The sequence below is a fragment of the Sander lucioperca genome, chromosome 22 (assembly GCF_008315115.2).
Source record: "Sander lucioperca isolate FBNREF2018 chromosome 22, SLUC_FBN_1.2, whole genome shotgun sequence".
Classification (NCBI taxonomy): domain Eukaryota; kingdom Metazoa; phylum Chordata; class Actinopteri; order Perciformes; family Percidae; genus Sander; species Sander lucioperca.
In genome coordinates this window covers 24,381,444-24,406,819 of record NC_050194.1, presented here as the reverse complement: position 1 = coordinate 24,406,819, position 25,376 = coordinate 24,381,444, and the positions used below count along the sequence as shown (strand labels likewise).

Below are 25,376 nucleotides of genomic sequence, written 5' to 3'. Positions count from 1 at the left end.
AACACCCTTTTCCTGGGTGAAAAGTTTTCTGTTTTCCCCTTAACTTCTTCCGGGACACGGACCTCACTTCTTCGCTTGAAAGCCCTGTGTTTTTCTCTTCAAACTCTTATACAGCGGCAGTCAATGTGGTGCATACTGTAATAAATATGTGAAATACATACAAATTACTGTGCATAACTTTTCGTAGCTTTATGTACGAATGGTTCATGAGAACAGTCTGGAAAAACTGTGCTTGTACTCACATTAAAAAGGGACTCTGCCATTTATTTCTCGTCAAAATCAGTTATACTGTATGTGACAGGCACAGTATGTAGGTAATTAAAATTCAAATGAGATCAAACATGACGACTTGCATGTGTTGAATTAATTATTAGTCTGATGAATTATTAGGTTGCCCTTTAAGAAAAAAAGCAGTGCAATGATTTCGATCTGTACATTACGGGCCACAGCAGCCCTGATAACAGCAAGGTTGGTGACTCCTCGTAACCGATTTACACATTAAAGTCTTTATTAGCTAAGACATTTTTAGACCATTTGTCCCAAAACACCTGAAAGTCATATTTGAAAATGGATTTATCGTCTTTTATCAGTCTTTTTATACACGTTTAACTAGGGCTGTGCAATTAATCAAATTTTGATTTCGGCTCCTAACGATCACAGAAACAATGTAATCGAGAAAAATGATTATTTTGCACATTACACTTTGCGAGTAAACTCTTATTTTGTCTTGTGTTCTGAAGTGAATTCAAAAAGTTCAACGGGAAAAGTATAAAAGCCCAGACACACAGACCAGACAGCCGACCCTCTGCAGAAAAGGCAGTTGGACCGATCAGTCTACTTGAGTTGGTCAAAAAAGTGCCTCGGAACACACTGAAGCGACGAGACGTAATACGTCTCCATAACAGCAGGCGGCGCTAATCTGTATTGTCACCCAAAAATGAAAACCGGCAGCTGATTGGACGAACACGTCACGTGGGTCTGGTTTCTCCAGAAATTCAAAGCCAGACTGTCATGGCGGCTCGTTCAGAATACGATCTCATATTGGACTAAAATAGTTCACTGAAACGTGTTTCTGAAAACATTTTAAGCGAGAAATAGGCCGTGCAGTTGCTGAATCTGTCTTCATTTCAGATCAACAAAGGTCAGATTAAAAGATTTGTCAGATTTTGAGAGACTCTAGTCACGCTTATTCCACTCCCTGTTTCCGGGTCAGCTCTCCACCAATCAGATGGGTCATTTGAGTCTGACTGTGCAGTGCCCGCCCCGCCGATTATACATGTCAAATCGGCCAAAATGAAGGCCGACGGCTACTGGACAGATGACGGGGCACGGAACACACCAAACAGACTCGAGTCACTGACCTCGCCGGACTGTCCGACGGCCGATTACCCGCTCGGTGTGTAGTAGGCTTAAAGGGACATTTTACAGTTCAAGGTGTTTTCACTGTTGATTTTTTTGTTGAACTGTTTCCCTGTTTTTTAACTTCAATAAATGCAAGATCTTTTCAAAAGTCAACGAGTAATTGTGTTGAATAAACGTGATTTTAATATTGACCACAGTAATTGCGATAATGATTTTTTTTCCAAAACCGAGCAGCCCTACTTTTAACTTAACTTGTCTTCTACTTTTTGTGAGCATCCTCAGGTGTCAACACATAAATGAATGACCTCATTAAGGGGAGATTAATGCTGCAGCAGGAGGCAGGAGGGCAGAAGAGAGCTGTCCCTTTCCTGTTTCTCCCATTTTTTTGTTGTTGCATTTGAGGACATTAGTGACGCCTGTGCACGTTGTGACTGCTTGCATGGAGAGCGAGCCCCCAGCAGGGGGCAGAGGAGAGCTGGAGCAGTCATTTCCTGCTGACAGTGACCTTTATCATAGTGTAGCTGCCGTTGCTGTGGCACACTTGTTGAATTCATGTCATGATTGAATGTGTTGTGAGATTAAATCTGACAGGAGGTACACCTCTTCTCTATCAACACCTCTAATCTTGACGGGAGCTGTGGTTCTCACAGTGTGACTCTGTTTGTTGAAGGCTATGCAGCAAGACATAATCGACACCCGGCTTTGAATTTCAACCACCCCCCCCTCACTCCCCTCACCCCACTGTGTGTGTGGGGGGTACACATGTCGAAATTCACCTGCTGTTATTCACTGATCTGCTGCATGCTAAATGATAAGTTAACCATGGAGGATTATAAACAATTTACAGGGACGGTGTCAAGTCTTTTCCTGCTGTGTGCAGATTCGTTATGTCATAAACGTTTATGACTTGTTTATAATGGTGTATAATGCCGTTTAATACACTGGCCTTTACCACCACAAACTGCAGCCTCATAGTTACATTAAATTGGGAACTACTGATCAAATAGCAAGTAAACCAGATTACAAATCTGACAGCCTTCAGAACTTGACAATTTTGATCCCACCAAAAAAGTACTCAGGCTCAATACCCATCCCCTCTTGTGTGAGATTTGATGCATCCACCCCGAACTGGATTTCCAAAGACCCAAGACTTCTTTTCTTTGTTCCTCCACTGGTTGTTTACCCCTCACCCATCATTGCACTCTGTAGTCTCTGCTCAATTGGTCATCATTTTCCATACGCAGACTTTTGCACTGGTATAACTTCTACAAATCCATCCTCGGGTTGCTGCCCAAATATTTATCCATTTACATCACATCACGCAAGCACTGCAGTCACAGCCTATACGCTCCCAGGCTTTTATTACCTTAAACGTCGCGGTTCAACGGTTCGTACAGACCTTGCCCCCTCAAACTGGAATACACTACAGCAGGACCTAAAACTGTCCAGCTTGATCCCGCTAGGGGATTTTAAACTTTTAGAGCCCTGGAAAAACATCTTTGGAATGTTGTTCTTGTTTTTAGTACTTTAGCGTTTTAAGTCTACTTGACACTTTTGTTTAAATATTGTATGTACTATTGTGGTCAATCTTGTTAATACTATTGTAATCTGTTTGTCTGTCTGTAAATGATGATGTGTATTGTCCCAAACAGGTCTCTCTTGAGAATGAGACCCTGTGTTGCAATGAGATTACCTGTATAAATAAAGGTTATATAAAAAAAAAAAAAACACATTTCATTTTGGCAGATTAAGCACTCAATTTGACAGTTCCATTTACTTCATTGCGTCAGCTATTAGTTTGAAGGCATTTAAAGTGTAACTTTCATGGCCAAATTATTAAAGGGACAGTTCAGATGTTTTGAAGTGTGGTTGTATGAGCTACTTCTCCAGAGTCAGTGTGTTAGTAGTCTATATCGACGACGTTTCACATCAGGGATTGTTCAGGTGCCGCCGGAAATTCCGCCGAATGTCCCTCATTTCAGCCGGATGTCCGCTTTCTTTGTGTTGGCATTCTAACTGCTCCTCAGATCTCTGCAGGGTAAATCCAGACAGCTAGCTAGACTATCTGTCCAATCTGAGTTTTCTGTTGCACGACGAAAACAACTTTTGAACGTACACGTTCCACCAAAACAAGTTTGTTCCCGAGGCCATTTTGCAGCGGTACTGTTGCTCCGTCCGGCGCTTAGCACCGCCCAAGACGAATGTGATTGGTTTAAAGATGCCAATCTTTAAATGCCAATAAACCAGAGCACATTTTTCTCCCATCCCGGACTCGCCAGACCCTCCTCAGCAGTGCTGTGGAGGAAGGTCTGGCAATGTGAGACTAGTATGTTAACTACAGTAGATGGCGGTCGGCACGCCCCCAGTTTGGAGAGGCAGGCAATAGTACCACCACAGAAGCTAAGCAATGTCCCCCTGTGGATGCAGGGAAGCAGCTAAACGCATTTCAGACACCTAAACAAATCTATTACATGTACGCTATTTAAGAATATTTTCAGCGCTTTACCTTGCTGTCAGACAGCCCTTTACGACGGGGAACTGAATCCGTTATCTCTGCTCCTCTCTCTCTTGGTTGGCAGTAGCTCAGTCTGTAGGGAGTTGGGTTGGTAACCACAGGTTTAAGTCCCCTTACGGACAGAAGTACGGTGGTGGACTGGTAGCTGGAGAAGTGCCACCTCCTAGGCACTGCCAAGGTGCTCTTGAGCAAGGCACCAGACCCCCAACTGCTCGGGGCACCTTTCCATCGACAGCCGCAGCCCCCTTACTCTGACATTTCAGGCCTGTGTTCTAACAACAGAGTGAAAACATTGTAATTATCCTTTTGGGACTAATAAAATATTATTATTATTGTTATTATTCAAAGCCACCAGACTCCTTTGACAAAAACAGTCATCTTACCTCGCAGAACACAGGGGTTGCTGCTCTACCGCTCACTCCATCGGTTATTTAGTTTGTGTGACTTTGGTGTTTTAAAGGGTTAGGAACCAACAAAACTGACAAACAAACTTACCAATTGAGGCAGCGGTAGACCATTAAAGCCGCATTCCTCGAAGAGCGGTCCTGGCACTCAGTGATTAGATTTGGTAACACGTTTTTAATGTAAAATTCGAATCAGTGTTTCTCAAACTGTCTGCAAGTGACTCGGAAGTCTAACAGTGCGGAGCATAGATGTGTTGTTTTCAATATTAAATAAACTTGTATGTAAATTCAAACTATCAACATTTGATCATTATTTGAATTGGCTGTTTTTTCTTTCTTTGTTGTCAGACTTCAGCAATGAAGACGACAATGCCTCCAATTTACGTCACAAATGAGCAGCGTGACATTTGAAGGAAATACTAAGAAATAAAGGTTACTTTTCCGGTCAACTGCCAAGATGGATTGATGATGATTAAGACAGACATTGTTTCCCTGACGTCTCAGCATAAGCAGCATCATTCTTCCTCATTAAGATAGCAACAGAGACAATGAGTCAGTCAGCTGTTTGTAAAAACTGTCATTTAATTTGGCTGTCATTTGTAATATACTGTTGAAGTAGGAGTCCTATTGTTTTGGGGGATATTTTGGCAGTTTGGTGGTCTGTGAGTTTTTGTTTTATTGGGTAAGTGGTCCTTGGTCTGAAAAAGTTTCAAGAAACACTGTAAAAGGGTTACTTTGGATTCACTAAAAGTCACACGGTAACACAAACTAGCAGACCTTCCTCCACAGCGCTGCGGAAGAGGGTCTAGCGAGTCCACACAGCATTCTGGGATGGGAGAAAAACCTGCTGTGGTTTATTGGCATTCCTTTAAACCGTGGCTCTGCTAAGCGCCAGACAGAGCCACGGTGCCTCTGCAAAATAGCCTCGGGAAGGAAATAGTTTTGGTGAAAAGTGTACGTTCAAAAGTTGTTTTAATCATGCAACAGAAAACTCAGATTGGACAGATAGTCTAGCTAGCTGTCTGGATTTACCCTGCAGAGATCTGAGGAGCAGTTAACCATAGTCCTCACAAATCCACCGGAGGTTAGAACGCCAACACAAAGGAAGAGGAAGGTAACAGACATCCGGCCCGAAAAGAGTGAAATCCGGCAGAATTTCCGGCGGCAACGGAGCAAACCCAGAAGTGGAACGTCGTGGATGTAGACTAACAGACGGAGGCAGCGGTAGAGCAGCAACTCCCGTGTTCTGTGAGGTAAAATGACTGTTTTTGTCAAAGGAGTCTTGTGGCTTTGAAGAGAGCAGAGATGGATAAAACATCAAGTGATCAGATGGGAAAACAGCCAATCAGATGCAAGGATTAAACCTACCTCTGCCCCAGTGTTCATTCCTAAGATAAATAAGAGTTGTTATTTTCCAAAAGTCTGTATTAGTTTGATTTTATTTGAAGTATTTCTTATTGTGTAACCTGGATTTCCGGTGTAATTTAACACGTGAAATAAACAACATGCAGCCTCCAACGAAACATAAATGGCCACTTTCACAATGACAAGTGGAGACGAAAAGATGCACAGATGGAGTTTACCAACCAAATGAACACCAGGCCAAGCTTTATTCTCATCATCTGCTACAGTAGGATTGACAAAAAGTTGTCTTAGGTTTACATTGGAGAGCTACCAAACTGCACTATTCTGAATTCTAACCTACGCTTCGGAGCAATGCTACATCGCATAGCAATTGCAAAACATCTCAGAGGGCGAGTAGTCTGTAAACACGGAGGACGTGATGAGTTTGCTTCAACAGCTGATTTAAATAAGATCAGAAAACAGGGAGAGCTCCCTTAAGTGAAAAAATTAAAAAATGTAATTCTTAAACTGAAGACAGTATTCAGTTAATCTCCCTGTAAACAAGGGTGTAGCCAGCACGAAGCAATAAAAGCAAGTCACTAATAAAAACCAGCATAACTTGTTGTTGTTGTGTTGGAGCTTCATGTACCAGCGCTTTAAGTTCCAATTAGAGTGACAACATGTTTACCAAGAAAAAAACTAAATCACAAAAAGTAGTTCTTACATAGAGATTAGTCAGGGTTGCAACTTTCAACCAACAGCATCTGTTGTTGTTCTCGTTATTGGGAGGGCCTCAGAGATGATTCCCCATACAACGGAGATGCATATTTTCAACAGACCTCACTGTGGACATTCACAGAAACACACTGCTTCTTCGGTAGAAAATAGTCCCATGAAAATTGTCGAAAGCTCCTTGTCTCTGTCTACCTGGCCCTAACAAGAACAAAAATAATGCCGACCTTACACCAAACGACTTTTCAAGCGACTCCACTGTCGCAGACTAATTTCCAATATCTGAATGAAATCACGAGAGTCTTCGTCATCTTAATCGTTCGGTGTAAGGCGGTCATAAAACTCAGTCCGAGTCTTTTTTCCTGTCTTGGTGTTCTGAAAAAATCAAACGTGTTTGATATTATCGTAAGTTTTAAGTCTTGGTAGTAGAATCTTCTAGTCTGTGACTAAAACTCAGTGCCTTTATGACAGATTGTCTTTAGACATGAAACGGTGTCAGACTTTAGTCTTTAAGTCTTTTCAGAGTCTTTTAGTGCATGGTACTACGAAACTACTGTAAAATTAAAACTAAATACACAAATCTAAAACTAAATGAAAACAAGCAAAATACACTCTGAAAACTAAAATTAAATTGGAAAGTCAAAAATAAAACAAAAAACTAATTGAAAATTCAAAACTATAATAACCTTGGCACTGCCACAGACATTCCACCTGTACTACATTTGAATTGTAATGTTCACTGGTAGCCTACTGGCTTTTCATCCCAAAAGCACGACAATGAGGGGGTCATCCCTATGTTCCCCGGGTCCTATGTCTCATACAAAGAGGGGAACATAGGATCCAGGGAACATAGGACCCGGGGAACATAGACACGCTCCCACAATGAGACAGTCAGGGTTTGTAAAGAAAGTTCAGTTTACTTAAACAGTCCAGGCAGGGTCAAAAACCACGAGGTCAGTCACACAGGATAACACATCTGAAGAGGGGCGGGCAGAATCCAAGGTCCAAAAAAAAAAAAGGCAACTATAATCTGAGCATGCTGGAGAATTCGGCAGTAACACACAAGACAATCTGGCACTGGGGTGGTATAAATGCTGAGGGACTAATAAGGGAATGGGCTGCAGGTGAGGAATGGAAACCAGGTGAGGGTGATGAGCTGACAGCCAGGCCTGACGAGGAAGCAAAATCTGAAACGACAAAGGAAAACCAGATGAAAACAAACTAAGAGCGTGTGCGTGTGTTAATAAAACAAACTTGAATTTAAAGCATTAAGTCCCACAACACAACAAAACCCCAAAGCACCAGTCTCTTCACTTCACTTCATCGGCTGTGTGTCTCATTTTATTTGCGAGTAACTTACTTCAGTACTCCATAATAAGTTAATGCGAGTACCCGGATGTTGAAATTACCAGTAATTCCCATTCCTACTAGTACGTACTACTAGCCGTGATAAGTCCTAACTCGGCATCTGTCTTAAAGTCCTTTAGGCTCTAAGCTGTCTCCATCTTTCAAATGCACGTCCAATATTTACCCATCTTTGACCACGACTCTGGTCATGCAACTGTTTAGAAAGATGTGGGTTTATTTTTAGGTTCGGTAGAATGAATCCGTCTGTTGATCCATCTTGTTTGGTTGCTGCTCCCGTGACTGCAGCCCGTTGTGTTTATGTTTCATATCTGGCAAAACCTTTTTTTAATTGAATTTATGATTTGAGGATGACACTGAACATCCTGTCCATGTGTAATGAAATGTATCCAACTAACTTATGATACAATAAAATGTGTTGTCAGTGTTACTTCATGCCGCCATATAGACCATTTCACAGTTGTAAACATAAACATTCTAAATGGCCCCAAGTTGATTTCCTGTTGCAGTGTATGTGAATGATATCAACTGACAGGAAGTTAACAAGGGGCCAGGCTGTTGCTTAGCAATGGAATTCCATTAAAAAGGTCTATACTGTCAGATGTTGCGGCCGTATATGGGAACACATCCAAGCGTACAATGATGTCACTCTGAGACTTTAAATTTGAACAGCAAAAATCCCCTTAATAATAAAATATTAAAATGTTACAATAAGTCAGCTGTTGGAAGAAAGAGACATGAGTGGGCACATGGGTTAGCTTTTATAGCCCAGAGGCTCAGCTGACGACCCTGGGTCAGCACAGCCTATAAACAGCAGTCTGAACTGTAGAAAAGTACAGAAACTCTCTCACACTGAGACGATCAAATCATGTCGATGCTGCTGCTGTGTGATGGCTACGGGTATTAACAGGGTTCCCACTGTCATGGGAAACCTGGTAAAGTAATACAATTTCAAAATCTCATTGTCCGGGCCTTGAAAAGTCATGGACTTAGTAAAATCCTTGAAAGGTTTGGCTTGAAAGTCAGGGGTTTTTGTTGTGTTTAATTTAAGTAATTGTTGCAGTAATTCTCCGTTGATTACCTTTCACATTTTATTCTCTGTAGCTGTTGTTGTAACTGTGCCTTTAAACGAACATTCAGGACCGTTTATGGTTTATGATGTCACAACTACACTATATATAGGTAGAAAGTGACGCTACAGAGCCCCGGCTGCAATAACAGTGCAGAGACGCAGAGAGTGCAGAGGCAGAAGACCAGGAAACACTGACTTTTTCAAGAGGGGACAGGTGTTAAAACGGAGCGTTTCGGACAAGGGGGAATACAGGTATATTTAGACAGACAGTATGAGAAAAATAAAATGTTTTTTGAACATTAAAGCATGTGAACATGTTCTAGTATAAAAACCCAAAACACAAGTTCCAACCTGCAAATTAGCATGATATGGGACCTTTAAGTAAAGTTGACTACTTCTTCCACCACTGACAGTACTTGAGTAAATGTACTTTGTTACATTACACTGGTCACATCTGGGCAAATACTTTCTTTAAACCTTTATAAATCATTATTTAGTGTTTCATAATTTCCCATGCATCCTGACATAATTAGAACCAGTGTTGTGCAGAATTAGAAGACATCATAATCCTATAATTTGGTCTAGTTTGGTTTGATTTAGTAAAGTATATTTTTGTAAATATTCATCATGGTGTGTCTCCTATTTGTTGTGGCATAAGAGCTGGGTCATAACAACTCACTATGCAAATGAGAATGTAGTTGAACTACTGTACCAGCAAGCTCCTGCAAAATGTAGTTAAAATACTAGTAGTAGTATTCACTACTCCCCAACACTGTTGCTGTGTAGTGAGCCAGATGTTCAGACTTTGTCCTGTGTGCAGAGAAAGCTTACTTAACTTATATAACTGCCTTTTTTCATGAGGAGTGGAGAGAAGTACAGACCCAGTTCTTCAGCTCTTGATATTTAAAGCAGCAACACATTGTAGAAACCGTAAGATGAAATTATATTGCCTCAAACATCGGCATTACATTTTACTTTACGGAAAGGCAATTAAACACAATACGGAGCTGTTGAACAAAAGCTCTCCTCTCTTCTCCTCCTCCTTTTCCTCTGTCTTTGTTTTTTTGTATCTAACTCTGCACAGTATGTACACGGTCCTAATTTCCCTAGGGCGTTTAATTAACAGTATTAATGAACACTGTGGCTTATTTGATGAAGCTTTACTGTAAATAAAACGTCCTGGCAAATATTAATCTGCAAATAAGTATTTAGGCAATTATTCTAACTGCAATAATTACAGTACATTATCAACAGTCACACACAAACAATGACATTAGATGACTGTCGATCCTCGGCATACACACACTATCGCTTAATGCAGTCTACGTTGTCTTTTCAGGGCTGTCACTCAGTCATGGCATATGATTCCTGCTGCCAGTCTTGGCTCCAGTTCAGACTTCAGGTGCATTGCGGCACATTCTTCTCCGCTAATGGCTTCCTAAGCAGAAAACCTGTCCAAACTGACATTTATTCATAACAACAACCCCAGTGTGTATGCGTGATAATTAGGATGTGTGCACTACAGAGCCTTTTCACATCTCCTTGAGTCTCTCAGTGCGGTGCCCTCTGGGGGAGTTTTATTTTTAGCTCTTTGGTCTTTGATTAAAATATGACTCTCCTGTTGACCTTCACACCTGCTGCAGCTCTGCCAGGTCTGCAGGAACAGGGCCACTTGATAAATAAAGAGCTGCCACCGGAAACGCTGACAAGACGCAATCAATTCTCCACACACTGAACCTGGACCTGCATCTGCATGGTCTCTGTGATGCTGCTGCTGGAGGAATTCATTCATCCTTTTCAGCAAATTGATCTCATGATACATATCTGTCACCTCAGGCCAGTGGTGGTCTCTGGCTGTCTGAAGGGCAGGGGTTAAGACAATAAAAAGGGTTTTCTATCATGTAGGGCAGCCTAAATGGTACTGCATCGTGTTTTCTTAATTTTAAGGCCACCCTTGAGGGAATTTGTCACATATTTTCCAATGAAAGTGGAAATACTTAGTTAAGTTTAGAAAAAGATTTTGGTTTGGGTTAGAATCAGACATTACTTCACACATATCACACTGAATGTGGCGTTCGTAAAGTTAAAAACTTTACTTTTATTTCACTTTTAGTTTGTTTGACCCATCCATGGGGGCATTCTGTCGGCTTGTCCCCCATTTTGCTCCTGACTGAAATATCTTAACAACTATCGGATCAATTAACACAACATTTTGTACAGACATTCATGGTCCCCAGAAGATAAATCTCAATGACTTTGATCCTCTTGTACTACTTTGAAGTTGGCCTTTTTAGGTTTTAATCACATATCGTGAACACTTTTGGATGGATTGCCATAAAACATTTATAGAGACATTCACGGTCCCCGGAAGAGGAACACTAATGACTTTGGTGATCCTCTGACTTTTCCTCTAGCACCACCAGCAGGTCAAATTGTTCACTTATTCCATGAAATATCTTAACATCTGCTGAATGGATTGGCACAAGATTTTGTCATGACATTCATGGTCCCCAGAGGATAAATGCTGCTGACTTTGGTGATCCTTCAGCAAGAGTGTAACTTTGGTTTGAGAAGTGGGGGACACACAAAAGAGGGGGTCTGGGGGTCCTCTGCCAGAAAAATGTTTTCGATTTGAATCCCATTTCCTACATTTCTACATACATTTATAGAAACTATTTATTTATGTATTGCTTATTTATCAGGGACATTACCTATAACATTATCACAACCAAATGTGAGAGATGCAAGTTTTTTTTTTAGGACGTCTAGCTTCTGCTAATTTGCAGTCCTTGTCCCTGGTCAGGCTTTTACAAAAACAATCACAGCAACAAACACAGCACAACAAACTGTCTATTAAATTCTCAAAGAATAAAATCAAATAATACAGAATCTAGGAAATCATTAAGTTGATCATAATGAAATTATGCCAGAAAGAATAGTTCTAAACTATGTATAAGAAAAACACTTTTTTCTTTATTGCTTAAAATAGTGGCCAATCACCGGGAAATAATATTAACTTAATTTGAAAGTGGTTTTGAAAAGTGGGGGGGACATGTCCCCCCTGTCCCCAGTGGGAATTACACCCTAGTCCTTCAGTACTACCTTGAGGTTGACATTTATAGCTTTTAGACACATATCTTGAACACTTTTGGATGGAATGCCATAAAACATTTGTAGAGTCATTCATGGTCCCCAGAAAAGTAACCCTAATGACTTTGGTGATCCTCTGACTTTTCTTCAACCACCACCATGACGCTGACATTTTTATCTTGTAATCAAATATCTTGACAATTGTTAGATTGCTATACAACTCGGTACAGACACACATGGTCCTCAGAGGCTCAATAATACTGACGTTGATGATCCTCTGATCTTTCCTCTAGCGCCACCAGCAGGTCAAAGTGATTACTTATTCTGTGAAATATCACAAGATCTACTGGATGGATTGGCACAAAATGTGATAAAGACATTCCATATTCATGTGGCCCAGAGGAGAAATAACTTTGGTTATCTCTTGACTTTTCTTCTAGCTTGACATTTTTTGGCTTTGAGCGACATGTTGATGGATTGCCATAAAAAATACTTTGCCATAAAAAAATCTGGGGACATTTACAGTCTTGAATTGTGCACTGCCTTGGAGTTTGACGCAACATTTTTTGTATGTACTTGAATGTTTATGTGACTTATTAAAATCTCTTAAAATCTTGATTGAAAATAGAAACTATAAAAGAGCCAGTCAAAATGACAATGCAAGCAGTACAGGTAAGTTAGTGTCTGAAATCTCAATTTACTGCTCGCTGAGTACTGAAACTACTGAGAATCTATTATAGGGAACAGTGAGCGAGAGATTTCAGACACAGCTTCAGTTTTGTTTTCTAACATGAAATCGAGACAGATGGATGAACGGAGAGAAATATTGATCGGAACGGATAGAAAGAGTAATTGAACGATGACGGATGAAAAAATGAAGCAGATCTTTCTGTAATAAAAGGTTCAAGGACGCTGACCTGCTGCACCTTGTTGTCCACGTGTAACGGAAGAACGGAGAACAGAAACACTCTCTGGGTGTCAGGATAAGTTAATTCTCTGTGGGCTCAGATGTGTTTCTGCGATTGTGCATTTTCTTGTGTGTATTTATTTGTAGTTGTACTGTAACTTTTGTTGTTTTACAACTTTGATATTAAAAGTAGATTTAATTACATGTTCTTATCTATAGAAAAATACCCTTTATTGTGAAAACAGATGTAAGTGAATCAAATCGATTACATTTTTATTTTATTTGTATTGTTTTTATTTATTATTCTTTTTTTTCTTTTTTCATTTTTCTTTTTTATATTTCATTTTTAATTATTTTTTAATCTCTATTTGCATTTTATTTTATCTTAGTTATTAGATTTGATTATTAGATCAGTATTTTATTTATTTATTTGTAGTGTAGCCTATTTGTATCTGTATTTCATCTTTCTTTAACTAATTGGTACTTTTTATTTATTATATTTTTTATTAATTTTAATTTATTTTATTTGTATTTCTTTCTTAGTGTCGGTATGTGTTTTTAATTCAACTTAATTATTTATTTTGTATTTGTGTTTTATATTTATTTGTATCTTTATCTACACTTGTATCGGTATTTATTTATTTATTTAGTGTTCTTTGTGTGAACTCATTGTGTGTTGACTCCAAACGCTCTAATAATTCTTCGGTTACATGGACAACACCGGACAGATACAACACAACAACAGCTATTCCAGCAAAACAGATTGCAATTTCATCCGTGTTATCATGTTACACAACCACCACCTCCATCCCCATAAATGTCAGGAGTGTAAAATGATGATGTCACTAAAAATTGCACCAACCAAATGTCCTTTCCCCCCCCCGAAATGTGATTGTCAGGAAGTAATCCGCTAAAGAGCATCGGAAATGAAAAGCTCTGCTGAAGACCACTACACTTTGATCAGATAACAATAATCCTGTGCTCTCTAACAGCACGGAGCGTAAATGTCATGGCTGCTCTGCATGTGGATGAGAAATGCTAACGAAGCTACTTACCCAAGTTGAACAAAAGCAGAATCGCTTTATGAATTAACCTACTTGTGTTTTACGAAGGTTAGCGGTGCATTAAACCACAAAGGCTGCCTTTTTCAGGCGACCTTATTAGCATGCACAGAGTTGTAGTATGTTATGAAGGGGCTACTATATCCACCCCTGTCATAAAATCAATACACCATCTTCCGAAGGCTTTGGCAATAACTCATATTGTCTTTGTCAAAAACCGGGTTCAAGGACTGCCTCTTGAAATTGTTTACTGGGTGAAATATCTGTGTGAGAGGAGAGAAGATGTTGTGGTTTGGGAAACATGCACCTCATAAATATACAGTGTGTCGTTCTCCCTCTCAGTACACAGGCAGAACCGGTGTTCCTTGTTCTCTGAAGTATGCTGTCTTTGTTTCTTCCTCACACACCCGTCCCGACTGTGCCGGCAGATTGTTCTGCGGAGACGAGTGTGTTTTAGGCCACTTTGTGTTTGTTATTGTTGGGAGTGCTCTTCAAGTGTTGCTCTGAATGTGCCAGTAAGACACAGTGCACAGATGTGGCAAAAACTCAAAACAAGAAACAGCACGAGCGCATACGCGCCCCTGCACACACACAAACACACACACACACACACACACACACACACACACACACACGCACACACACACACACACACACACACACACACTGCTTTAATATTTTCTAGGTCACCATCTCACTGAGTGAGTGACTTTACAAGTTTTCCTATCTCAGAAAGCGTTTGAAGTTCACTGCAGTGATTGGATGAATGAAATTATGATTATGCAACTTTCCCTGCTGACAATTGATATATTTAAAAATTTTGACAAAACTCCAACAAAAAAGTCGACACACTTACAGTACTTGTTTTTCGAGTTTTCGACCATGTCAAATAGGCTTCATCAGCAGAGTTTGCTCAGTTGCCAGGAAAATGTAGATGTTCGAACCACCTCTTGGACTCATTTGGTTTAGAAGTTTGAAGACTTAGTTAGAAGACTGTTTCTAAAGAAGACTTTAGAAACAGTAGTTGACAAAATAATCTCAACTCAAAGGTACATTTACTCGCTTGTTCTGGTCTTCATCAGTAGATTGAGTTTAATCAGACAACGCATTCTCATGAATGGGTTCGTATGATATTGTAGGAAAACTTAAGTACAACAATTCGTATGATTACCTACAAAATTACGGCAATTGCGGCCGTTCATGTGACAGTTAAGTTTTGCCCGTGGGCCCCGTGATGTGACGGTCGATTCAGCGGCCGTTGCAGTCGAGTTTAGCTGACAAAAGGTAGCTGTCCTGCTGCGACGATTAGTAATCTATAATAATATAGATTATAACATAATAATCTCAACTCAAGATCCACTTACTCGCTTGTTCGGGAGCTTTCTACCACATCACACGGTCTTGCAGATTGAGTTCTGTCAACTGATATGAAAATGTAGACAATAAAACTTTCCATGGTTTACCCCCTCCTCCTCCTAAAATACAAATATGTACCTGAAAATGAGAATGATATGGGACCTTTAACATTCATCATATTATCAACTGTAATCACGATCTTTCCCTAACCTCAACCAAGCGTTTTATTATCCCAAATAACCATCATCTATTTACCATAACCACAATGCTTTTTTACCCTAACCATACTGAAGTTTGCATTTGCACAAAATGTAGAACGTGAGAATTAAAAAACGTTGGCACTGGGCTTAAAAAAACATTGGATTTTAATGTGATTTTTATGCTTTTACAGAATTGTCCAATATGGACGTTCTTGTCTGGTGATACCATTTAATCGCAGCAACAAAGGAAAAAAACACTTTCAAATATATCTTAATGAAACACAACAACAACGAAAGTGTGGAAATGCATCGTAAATGCGTCTTCCTTCCAACCAACTGAGCAAAAATCAATCTGCTGATGAAGGCTGTGTGATACGATCACACACTGCAGGAATGGATCACCGCGTTGATTGGCGCGGAGCCCTGGAGTCTTGCATTAGCTGATTGGCATCAGCTGTTTCATTCATGCTTCACAATCATATGCTCATTCATCAGCTGTAGCTACCGGCTGCCCAGTAACGTAAACTTAACCTGACACTTCTCACTGTTACTCAGCAAGCTCCCGTCACCACCCTGACCTTCTCCTTATGGGATTTATATTTGGTATCACACATATGATTTATGTGTTCAAGTGTTTCTTTAAGGGGGGATTAGTTCTCGCTGCTCTGAGTCTATGAAAGCTCCCTCAAAGAGCTTAAGCCTTCTCCACCTAACCTCATTGTATAATGATGTATTTAAAGATCCTAAAGTCTGGACCCAGCAATCTATGTGAAGCTATAAATGATGAACTCTTTAATGTAAGTGCCTCGAGTTCAGATTGGTTTGTTTATTGCAGTTTCAAAGGTCAAGAATGAGCTTACAATGTTTAAGGCTGCAGCATTTCTATTGTCGATTTATGTGCTGATCATTTTTGTTGATTAATCGTTTTGTCTTTAAAAATTTCAGAAAATAGCAAAAAATGTTCCCTTCAATTTGCTTGTTTGGATCAATCAACAACCCCAAACCCAATTAATAAATCATATAAAGGGCTGTTCAGATGGGGAGGTAATTGTCCATGTCGTGAGTTGTATGTTTTGTGTTAAAAATAAAAATAAATAAAATGTTAATCATAAAAACAATAATCATATAAGTAGAGCTGCAACGATTAATCGATTAGTTGTCAACCATTCAATGAATTGCCAACTATTTTGATAATCAATTAGGATTGGGTCATTTTTTATGATAAAAAAGTAAAATATCTCTGATTCCAACTTCTTAAATGTGAAAATGTTCTAGTTTCTTCACTCCTCTATGCAAGGGCGTAGCACAAAATTCTGGACCCTGTACAGAGGCCTCTAGGGCCCCTCCCTGCCTCCATTCTTTTCGTTTTATTAAGATGATTTTTTGGGCATTTTCAGCCTTTATTTTTGACAGGACAGATGAAGACATGAAAGGGGAGAAAGAGAGGGGGGAATGACATGCAGCAAAGGGCCGCAGGTCGGAGTCAAACCCCCGGCCCACTATGTCGAGGAGTAAACCTCTATATATGGGCGCCCGCTCTACCAACTGAGCTATCCGGGCACCCACCCTCCCCGCATCCATGGCTATTCATTCCAGTATCTTTGTGGTCCCCCTTCTCACATGAGGGCCCTGTACTCTGCCGTTGCAGTTAAGTTTTAACACCAATATTAAAACACTGATCCCCGTAAGTAGAACTCCCGGGAACGGTGGAGACAGTTGGAGAACAATATCTATCTATCTATCTATCTATCTATCTATCTATCTATCTATCTATCTATCTATCTATCTATCTAGTATCAATCTATCTATCTATCTATCTATCTATCGTTGTCAGTTGACTCAATTTAGGACCCCACTGAGGATCCTTGATTTGATTGGTTGATTGATTGATTGATTAATTAGTGAGCACTAATCTGAACACATTTGAATCTACTTTTAAAGAGCATGTTTTGTTGGGAACTCAAACATTGGATTTTAATTTAAACGACCCCCAAAGGGGGGTGCTTAACTTGTATCGACACAGTGGGACCATCTGTCCAAGCTAAAAGGGTTTCCCTTTTCTGGATGAACACGGATCCGTTCCTCTTTTCCAAAAACAAATCCGTCCCTCCTCCTGTCCTTTACCTTTAGAGATTAAAGATTAGGATGTGGCTCAGCGGAGAGCCGTTGCATTATTAACTCCACACAACCACCAAGAGGAATCGAGTTATTCCTCAGTCGCGTATACTCTCGGTTTAAGTGGCACAACGTGGCGGCGCGTCGAGGAGCCGATACAGCGGCTCCGCACATGCAGGACTCACGCTGCAGATCCGCTTTTCCGACACGACTGAAGCGTGGTGTCGCGACGCCTCCTCTCATTTGTATGTTGATGGGAGTTCCTCAAGTTTACCGCTATGGGCGTGGTTTTGAGCCAGCGGGGAATGTTGTGTTTTTAAAACATTTGCTGGAAACCAACTGCTTCCCTCTCAAATTTTTTCATTTGGAGGGAGAAGTGATGTGTATAAATATGGATTTCGTTGAGCAGTCATTTAGCCATGAATCGAAAACTTTGAAGGATCATTGTAGCTGCTCTGCTCTACCTCCGGAGGAAGAAGCCACTGGGTTCACCCTATCCAGAGTGAATTTGTACGGCGGGAGTGTGTGGAGTACCACCGCCTTGTGATGGAGCTCCGGCTTGACGATAACATGTTCAGGGAACATTTCAGGCTGTCCAAGGAGCTGTTTGACCCCGGATTGCCAAGTCGAACATCTTTTTTTCGTCAGGCAATTGGTCCTGCTCGGAACTAAAGTTTCCTGAGCATTTTTGTAGTAGGACGTCTAGAACAAAGGACCCGCAAGAGACTTCCCCCAGTCTCCCCTGCGCTCTACTTCTACTGGATAGTCGCATCGCGTTCAACGGATTAATTTGCATAAAGATGGGCATCAGCCAGCTTTTTGATGCACAGCAGATTAATTGGTAATAAGTAAGCGTTTGTTGCAGCACTACATAAGACAAAGAAAAGCAGCAAATCCTCACATCTGAGATGCTTTATAATTTACTCAAATGATTTATCATTTTTTCCTCTCTGTAAGCAGAAAGAGAACAGCCAATCCTAACCTCTTTCCTTCCTTCACACCCAGGTATGTGAACTCCTCTTGCAGGGAGTGTGTAGTTTACAACCTGGACCTTTTACAGGAGCAGAGTGCATGTTCATCTCATAGATGTGCCACACCCCGTCTGGAATGACCCTCAGCACACACACACAGCCAGCATTCAAAACCATGTATAGATGTTTCCAGCGCCGGGGATGTGCCATAGATTGAAGATAAATTGCTTTTCAGATTAGAGGAGGAGGAGAGGAGGAAGCATCGGCGGAGCAGCGGGTGGGGGGGGGGCTGGCTTCCTGGGCTCCAGCCCATAATGGTTTCTCAAAAGCCCCGAATCTTTTAGTTTTTGTTAAAAATACTGTTAACTCCTCAGTCTCTCTGACTGGGCGGGCAAAGAAATTTGTTTGATATCCTACGAAATTACGGCGACCGCCGGACGGTTACGTGACGACCAGTCACATCACATGACAGTTAAGTTTAGCTGTCTCTACAGATAAATTGAGAAAAGGTGACTGCGAGCCGGGTGCAGAGCACCGTGAGGGGACTTTTATTTCTGCGGCCATTGCAGTTAAGTTTAGACACCAATACGACTAGTTAAGATTAGAAAAAAGATTGTGGTTTGGATTAAAACACACATCCCCGTAAGTAGAACTCCCTGGAACAGTGGAGACAGTTGGAGAACAATTAGATATAAAATAGGATGTAAGCTCTACAGAACGATTCTTTGCCTTGGCAACTATGAAGTTTTTCCTAAATGATGGACAGATTTTCAGAAAAATAGTATATGCCCCCAGAACCCCCTGTAGGTTTGGACTGAACCCCAAATGTTTACAATGTCTGGCTCCGCACCCTGGGAGGAGGAGGAGGAGGAGGAGGAAAAAAAGAGGATGAGAAAGAGAAGGAGGAGAAAGAGGAGGAGGAGGAACTCCGACAGCTGCAGGAAAAAGGGATTAGAAAGACAGTCTTACTGTACACAAACCCAGCTGGCCTCTCTGAAAATCCACAATCGAGACCAAAGCATGCATGACACCTGTCAAGGTGATCCAAATTAAAATCATACATTTCTTTAAGCATCTGAATCTCACAAACAGGTGTGTGTACAGTAGTTTAGAAACAGCGTGTCTTACAAGAAGCGTACTAATAAGTTGTAAACGCATAACCCAGATTGCCATGGTCTCCTTGTTCCCACTTCTCAAGATGGCACACCCAGGGGAGGGCTCTGTCACCTTGGATTAAAGCATCTCCTGAATAATGCCTCTTTGCACGTCACTGGGTCTAAAGAAAGCTTTAGTGCAGTGTGCATAAAGCATTTTGTGCACTCAAAGCTTCGGTGATATGGATATTAAACGTCAGCCTTCCCTCCTCCTGCATGTGAGCAGAATATCACGTCTGATAATATCTAAAGTAGTTGTGTAAAGTAGTAATTCGGATTGAAAACGAGCAGGAGGAGGAGAACCAGGGGGACGGAAGTCCCCCGACGCTGCAAAGTCAGAGGATGGCAACTAACTAAGCCTATAAAAATGTCGGACAATAATGTGACAAATACAAGCCTGACGTCGTCATACTCTATTTCTAGTCAGAATATGAGTCTGATACTGCTCCATTGGGCTGTGATTATGGGGCGTGTTTCAACCGAACCAGGAAAGAAAATGCCTCTGCACTCAATTGGATAGACCTCCAACCAATCAGAGCAACGGAGTATGTGACGTATGCATCTTCTTAGCGACCATCGGGGCCAGCTGATAAATTAAACTTTTGCTGAATCCCATAGGAAGGACGGCAAAAACATCTTCCCGATCGACAAATGCCTTGATTGCGGTTTTCTGTTCCTCTTTTAAAATGAATGCGCTGTCGATATCTTCTATAACAGACGCGAAGGCTGAATCTACACATCTCAGTTCTCCAGCGGCAGCCATCTTCGTTGTAAACGAATTCAACCCGAGCGCTCTTTGGTGACGTGGTTGATTACGTTACTGTTGATCATCTGTCCATCATCGTATAAAGCCCGCTGTGACAATTTAATTGGTCCAAACAGCTCTGGTTCGAGCATATGGATCAAGTCCAGACCCAACTTCCCAACCTCAAATGTTGTGGGCGGGGCTAAGTTCGGCTGGCATCCAGGCTAGACAAATACACAAAACTTCTGCTTCTTCTTTTCTGCAGCAGAAAATTACATCTACGAGGTACAGCAAATCATTAGTGCCTTCAGCAATTAGAAAAAAAACAACTGTCTTTGGTATTTTAACTGCATCATTACACAATTATGCAACTCTCTGGCACTTTAATTTCTTTTTTCACTGCTGCGAATATTGCACTTTGGATACTATTTTTATTGTAGGCTTCTTCAGGTTATGAATTGCTTATTGCTTGTTTGAACTTCCTATTGTCTTATGTATGTGTCGTATACTGTATTGTCTGTACTGTCTATATTTTAAAGTGTTGTGTTTTCTTTTTTTCTTTTGAGGAGACTTGTAAGACCACATGAATTCCCCCTTGCGGGATAATAAAGTTTTCTTTGACTTTTGACGTACAAGAGTCCAAGAGAGACGCCTTCAACCTGGTTTTGTCCGAACAACAGTCCAAATCTCAAAGATGTTCCATTTACAAAGATATAAAACAGTGTAAGTCTGAAAATGCATCATATTTGAGAAGCTTGAACCAGAGAATATCTGGTATTTCTCTGACGAATGACTTAAACGCATGCCCTGGCCTATCTTGACATCGCCAGACCAAATCTGTCACAGCAGATCAAACATGAGCTCGCAGATTCGTCTGGTTCCAAGTGTTTCCCAACCTTTCCCGGTGAAATGAAAGTAATGTAAGTGAGCATGGGAACAAGCAGTTCAGATGTGTAGAGCCTTGGAGAGGTTATAGCTGCTCTAATCAATATTTGTTATTCTTAAGATCAATATATCAACGGCCAATGAGAAAGGTGAAGCTGATGAACCCACAGAGAATTCTAACCAAACTCTACAGTTCCTCTACAGCATTTATGCTTCTGCATTAAATCGAAGCTGCAGCTGTGGGGATCCTTGATTTGATTGGTTGATTGGTTGATTGATTGATTAGTGAGCACTAATCTGAACACATTTTAATCTACTTTTAAAGAGCATGTTTTGTTGGGAACTCAAACATTGGATTTTAATTGTAACGACCCCCAAAGGGGGTGCGGGGTGCTTAACTTGTATCGACACAGTGGGACCATCTGTCCATCTTCACTCCTCAGCCAAATCTGTGAGCGAGACACAAGCTAAAAGGGTTTCCCTTTTCTGGATGAACACGGATCCGTTCCTCTTTTCCAAAAAAATAAAAAATAACCCGTCCCTCCTCCTGTCCTTTACCTTTCTCATAGCATTGACGTCTAAATTGCAAAGGGATTAAAGATTAGGATGTGGCTCAGCGGAGAGCCGTTGCATTATTAACTCCACACAACCACCAAGAGGAATCGAGTTATTCCTCAATCGCGTATACTCTCGGTTTAAGTGGCACAACGTGGGCGGCGCGTCGAGGAGCCGATACAGCGGCTCCGCGCATGCAGGACTCACACGCTGAGTACGAAGCGTGGGGACATGGCGGTTTAACCTGCGGAAGGAGGAAAACGCGTGCGTTCAAAAAAATGAGTTTTTTTGGTCCGGTGCCAGCCGTGAAGGACACGGCGGTGTCCGTGTAATGGTGCGCGTCTCTCCAAGGTGGATTCGGTTTCCAGTTAGGTAACACAAACTGCTTTTTCACGAGAAACCGAGCCGCACGGAAAAGGACAAGGACAGCTGATCACCTGAAGAGACATCTCTGCTCCCGGACTCCTCGTGAAATCATCTTAATGGATCATTAAATCATCCGTGGAGACCTGACTATTATTTCTGGTTTCTCTCCCCCCGGCTGCACGCGCTTTTTCCCCCTCTCTGTTGACAGAAGTGACATTTCAAACATCTTGTTTTTTTTTTTTTTTTCTGGTGCACCATCAGCAAAATTGTGCGACTTTTTCTTTTTGTGCACATTTAAAAGTCAAAAGTTGAGTGGATAAAAAAAAATGTGTTGTCAAGTCACAAGGAGACATTTCAGGACACGCGTGAACATTAGGCTATGTGAAAAATAAAGGTGTGGAAATGCGTCGCAAATACTTCTGTCTGCTTGAGGTAAGTTATCTGCGTTTCAGCTTCATCTTCCAAAACCCCCTTTTTGGTTATTTCCTTTGCCTCCAGTTTGGAAATTTTAATTAAAATAGCTTAATAAAAGCAACTGCATCTGTCTTATTCTCGCGGATTTCAGCAGAGTATAATCTTGATGCGAAGAGGGATTTAACACTATCATCCCATCCAGATGTCAGTTTTGGATTTTGTCTCCATCTCACAGCTATTTAAAAAAAAAAAAAAAAAAGCAAATAGGCTAGCATCCCTTAAATGGAAACCTTTCTCTGAAGTAATAAGCTTTGAACCAGGACAGTAATTCTGACCGACAGACTCGGGGGTTGCTTTTTTCCTGCATCGCTTCCCTTGATTACTAACAATCAGCATCTGTTAGTTCGCTGAACACGCAGATGGCGTGTTTACTTGTAAACACTGAAATATGAGCCAGGACTGTGGGTTTAGAAATGTATGAGAAAACGATCTCAAGTGACATGATTTCTCCTTTTTTTTGTGGGACTGGAGTTGATAAATGATGATGCTGGAAACGCCGGATTTGGGACACTGGAGATTAGAAGTGTTAATGCAGCAAGTGCACTCCCCTCACTGCCTGTTCTCATGTTTGGATGCCATAAAGAAACGTCCAATTAAAAATTTTTAAGTCTTGAAAAAAGTCTGATCATCATCTCTCATCTCATGTCATCTGATGTCATCTCTGAACAATGACAGTTGCACATGCTGTTGTTGTTAAAGATGCCTGAGGGGAATGTGTGTGTGTGTGTGTGTGTGTGTGTGTGTGTGTGTGTGTGGAAAGCTGCCCCACTAAGAATAGTCAAGAATCCTCTGAACCCTTTTTTAAAATCCCTCCTGCTTTCTATTTGTGTCCCCCATTGTTGTGATTTAAGACCAGCAGGGCCCCCCACACTCACTGCCACTCACATGTCTGCTATAAGGTAGGCTACATTTACTCATATGACCGGGGATTGGTTTACAGTAACAAAGGGACGGTTGTAACGGCACCAGTCTCACCAAGAAGGGATGACCTCAGGGTCATGTAATACGTTTCTCATATGATCACTTTCTTGCTCACCTTGCATGTACAATTTCATATCTGTGTGAAGACGTGTGCAGACTGTACAGCCGAAACACTGATTTTCAGGTATGAAAGTAAGTCTATATTTCGATTAGTACTGATACTGCTGAAGTTAGAATTATGTAACTTGCATTATATTACAAAGTATTCTCTTAAGGCTCTTTCCCAGTGTCCAAGAAAACACCAACATCCACTAACATCTGGTTTTGTCTTTAGTGGCAAAGGTTACAATCGGCATTTATATCCGGGACAAATGACTCTGCAGTGGTCACGGGTGTTTATCCGCTCCAGCTCTGATAGGCGCGATATGATGACTCTTGTTGCGTCCATCGGGTTTCTAGGACATTTTTAGCCACAAATTACATCCGTCTGTGCAAGCAGTGCTCAAAAATCGTTCCAAATGAGTCTGCACCGAGTTTAAAACAGAGACTGAATGAGTAACAGCTATAAAAAAAATATATATATATATATATATATATATATATATATATATATATATATATATATATATATATATATATAAATAGGGTAGCTCAAATCAGGCATTCTGATTGGTTCATAGCCGGGATATATTACCCATATACAATACCTTTTGATTCAAATTCCTTTGCACACAAAAAAAAAAAATATGACTAATGAACTGAGAGCTGGTGCCACGGAGGGAAGCAGTACACACACACACACACACACACACACACACACACACACACACACACACACACAGCCATTACACAAAGCCAGTTTAAAATCGGCAAAGTATCCCTTTGAGTAGACGCTATATTTAAAAAATTTCAGCGCTTTACCTTGCTGGAACTAATTATCTCTGCTCTCTTCAAAGCCACCAGACTCCTTTGACAATAACAGTCATTTTACCTCGCAAAACACGGGAGTTGCTGCTCTACAGCTGCCTCCATCGGTTAGTTTGTGTTATTGTGTGCCTTTCTTTAGTGTTAAGGAGGGTTCAGTTTTAGAGATTGATTGCCATCGTCATTGGGCATCGGTCAGAATGCATAGGAAAAGCCACAGAAGTTCAGTCCATTCAATGAAGATTTATTCAATAAAGGTGGTGAGGCAAATGATAATGGATAACATAACAGGATAGAACAGAACACACAGAGACACATGGGTTGGAGAGTCAGCTGCTGCCCCATGTGAAGGTGTAGAAAAGAGTGACTGAGAGGGAGTGCAGTCTTTAAATCAGGAGTGACCAGGTGAACTCAATCAGGTAATTAGGGTGGAAACAAAAGCCAATCAGTTGTGAAAACAGGGGAGGAAAGGAAGTGAGGTAAGTGTAGAAAGCAAGTGTCAAAATAAGATAAAAATAGGAATCTTTAGTACATTTAGCGTTACGCAACAGAAATAGCCTGTGCTAGCTAGTGAAGGCTAACGCTGGGTTTCCACAGGCAGCTTTTATTCAACTGCAACTCCGCTCTATCTGTGACGTGCAGCAGATACCAATCAAAATTGTGTCCCAACAACACGATGCTGACGGTGTACACGTTTCCCAGACAATTTGTTGTTGGTGTTTATATACGTTTCTATCTGGCCTATCACACACTTTGCCGCTTAAAAAAGTTATGTTTAGTTTAGTTCAAATTGTTCAAAACTGTTATGTATTGCTAGCAACCATCTAGTTGCTACAATGCTACTACTAGCCTACTAAA

The 25,376-nt window shown here is 40.9% G+C and overlaps 1 protein-coding gene across 3 annotated transcripts in view; it reads left to right on the top strand.

Moving 5' to 3' along the window:
- The first annotated feature begins 21,753 nt into the window (after window positions 1-21,753).
- LOC116061376 (corticotropin-releasing factor receptor 1-like) overlaps window positions 21,754-25,376 on the top strand; it is an 89,302-nt gene continuing 85,679 nt past the window's right edge. For 2 of the 3 annotated variants that reach the window (XR_004896386.1, XM_031315544.2), the window contains exon 1: window positions 21,755-22,631. Coding sequence is in view for 2 of the 3 variants with exons in the window: in XM_031315544.2 (XP_031171404.1) it covers window positions 22,602-22,631 (30 nt within the window). In the remaining variant the exon portion in view is untranslated. Of the gene's footprint in view, window positions 22,632-25,376 lie in introns of all 3 variants that reach the window. The other variant, XM_035997664.1, reaches the window with a different exon arrangement.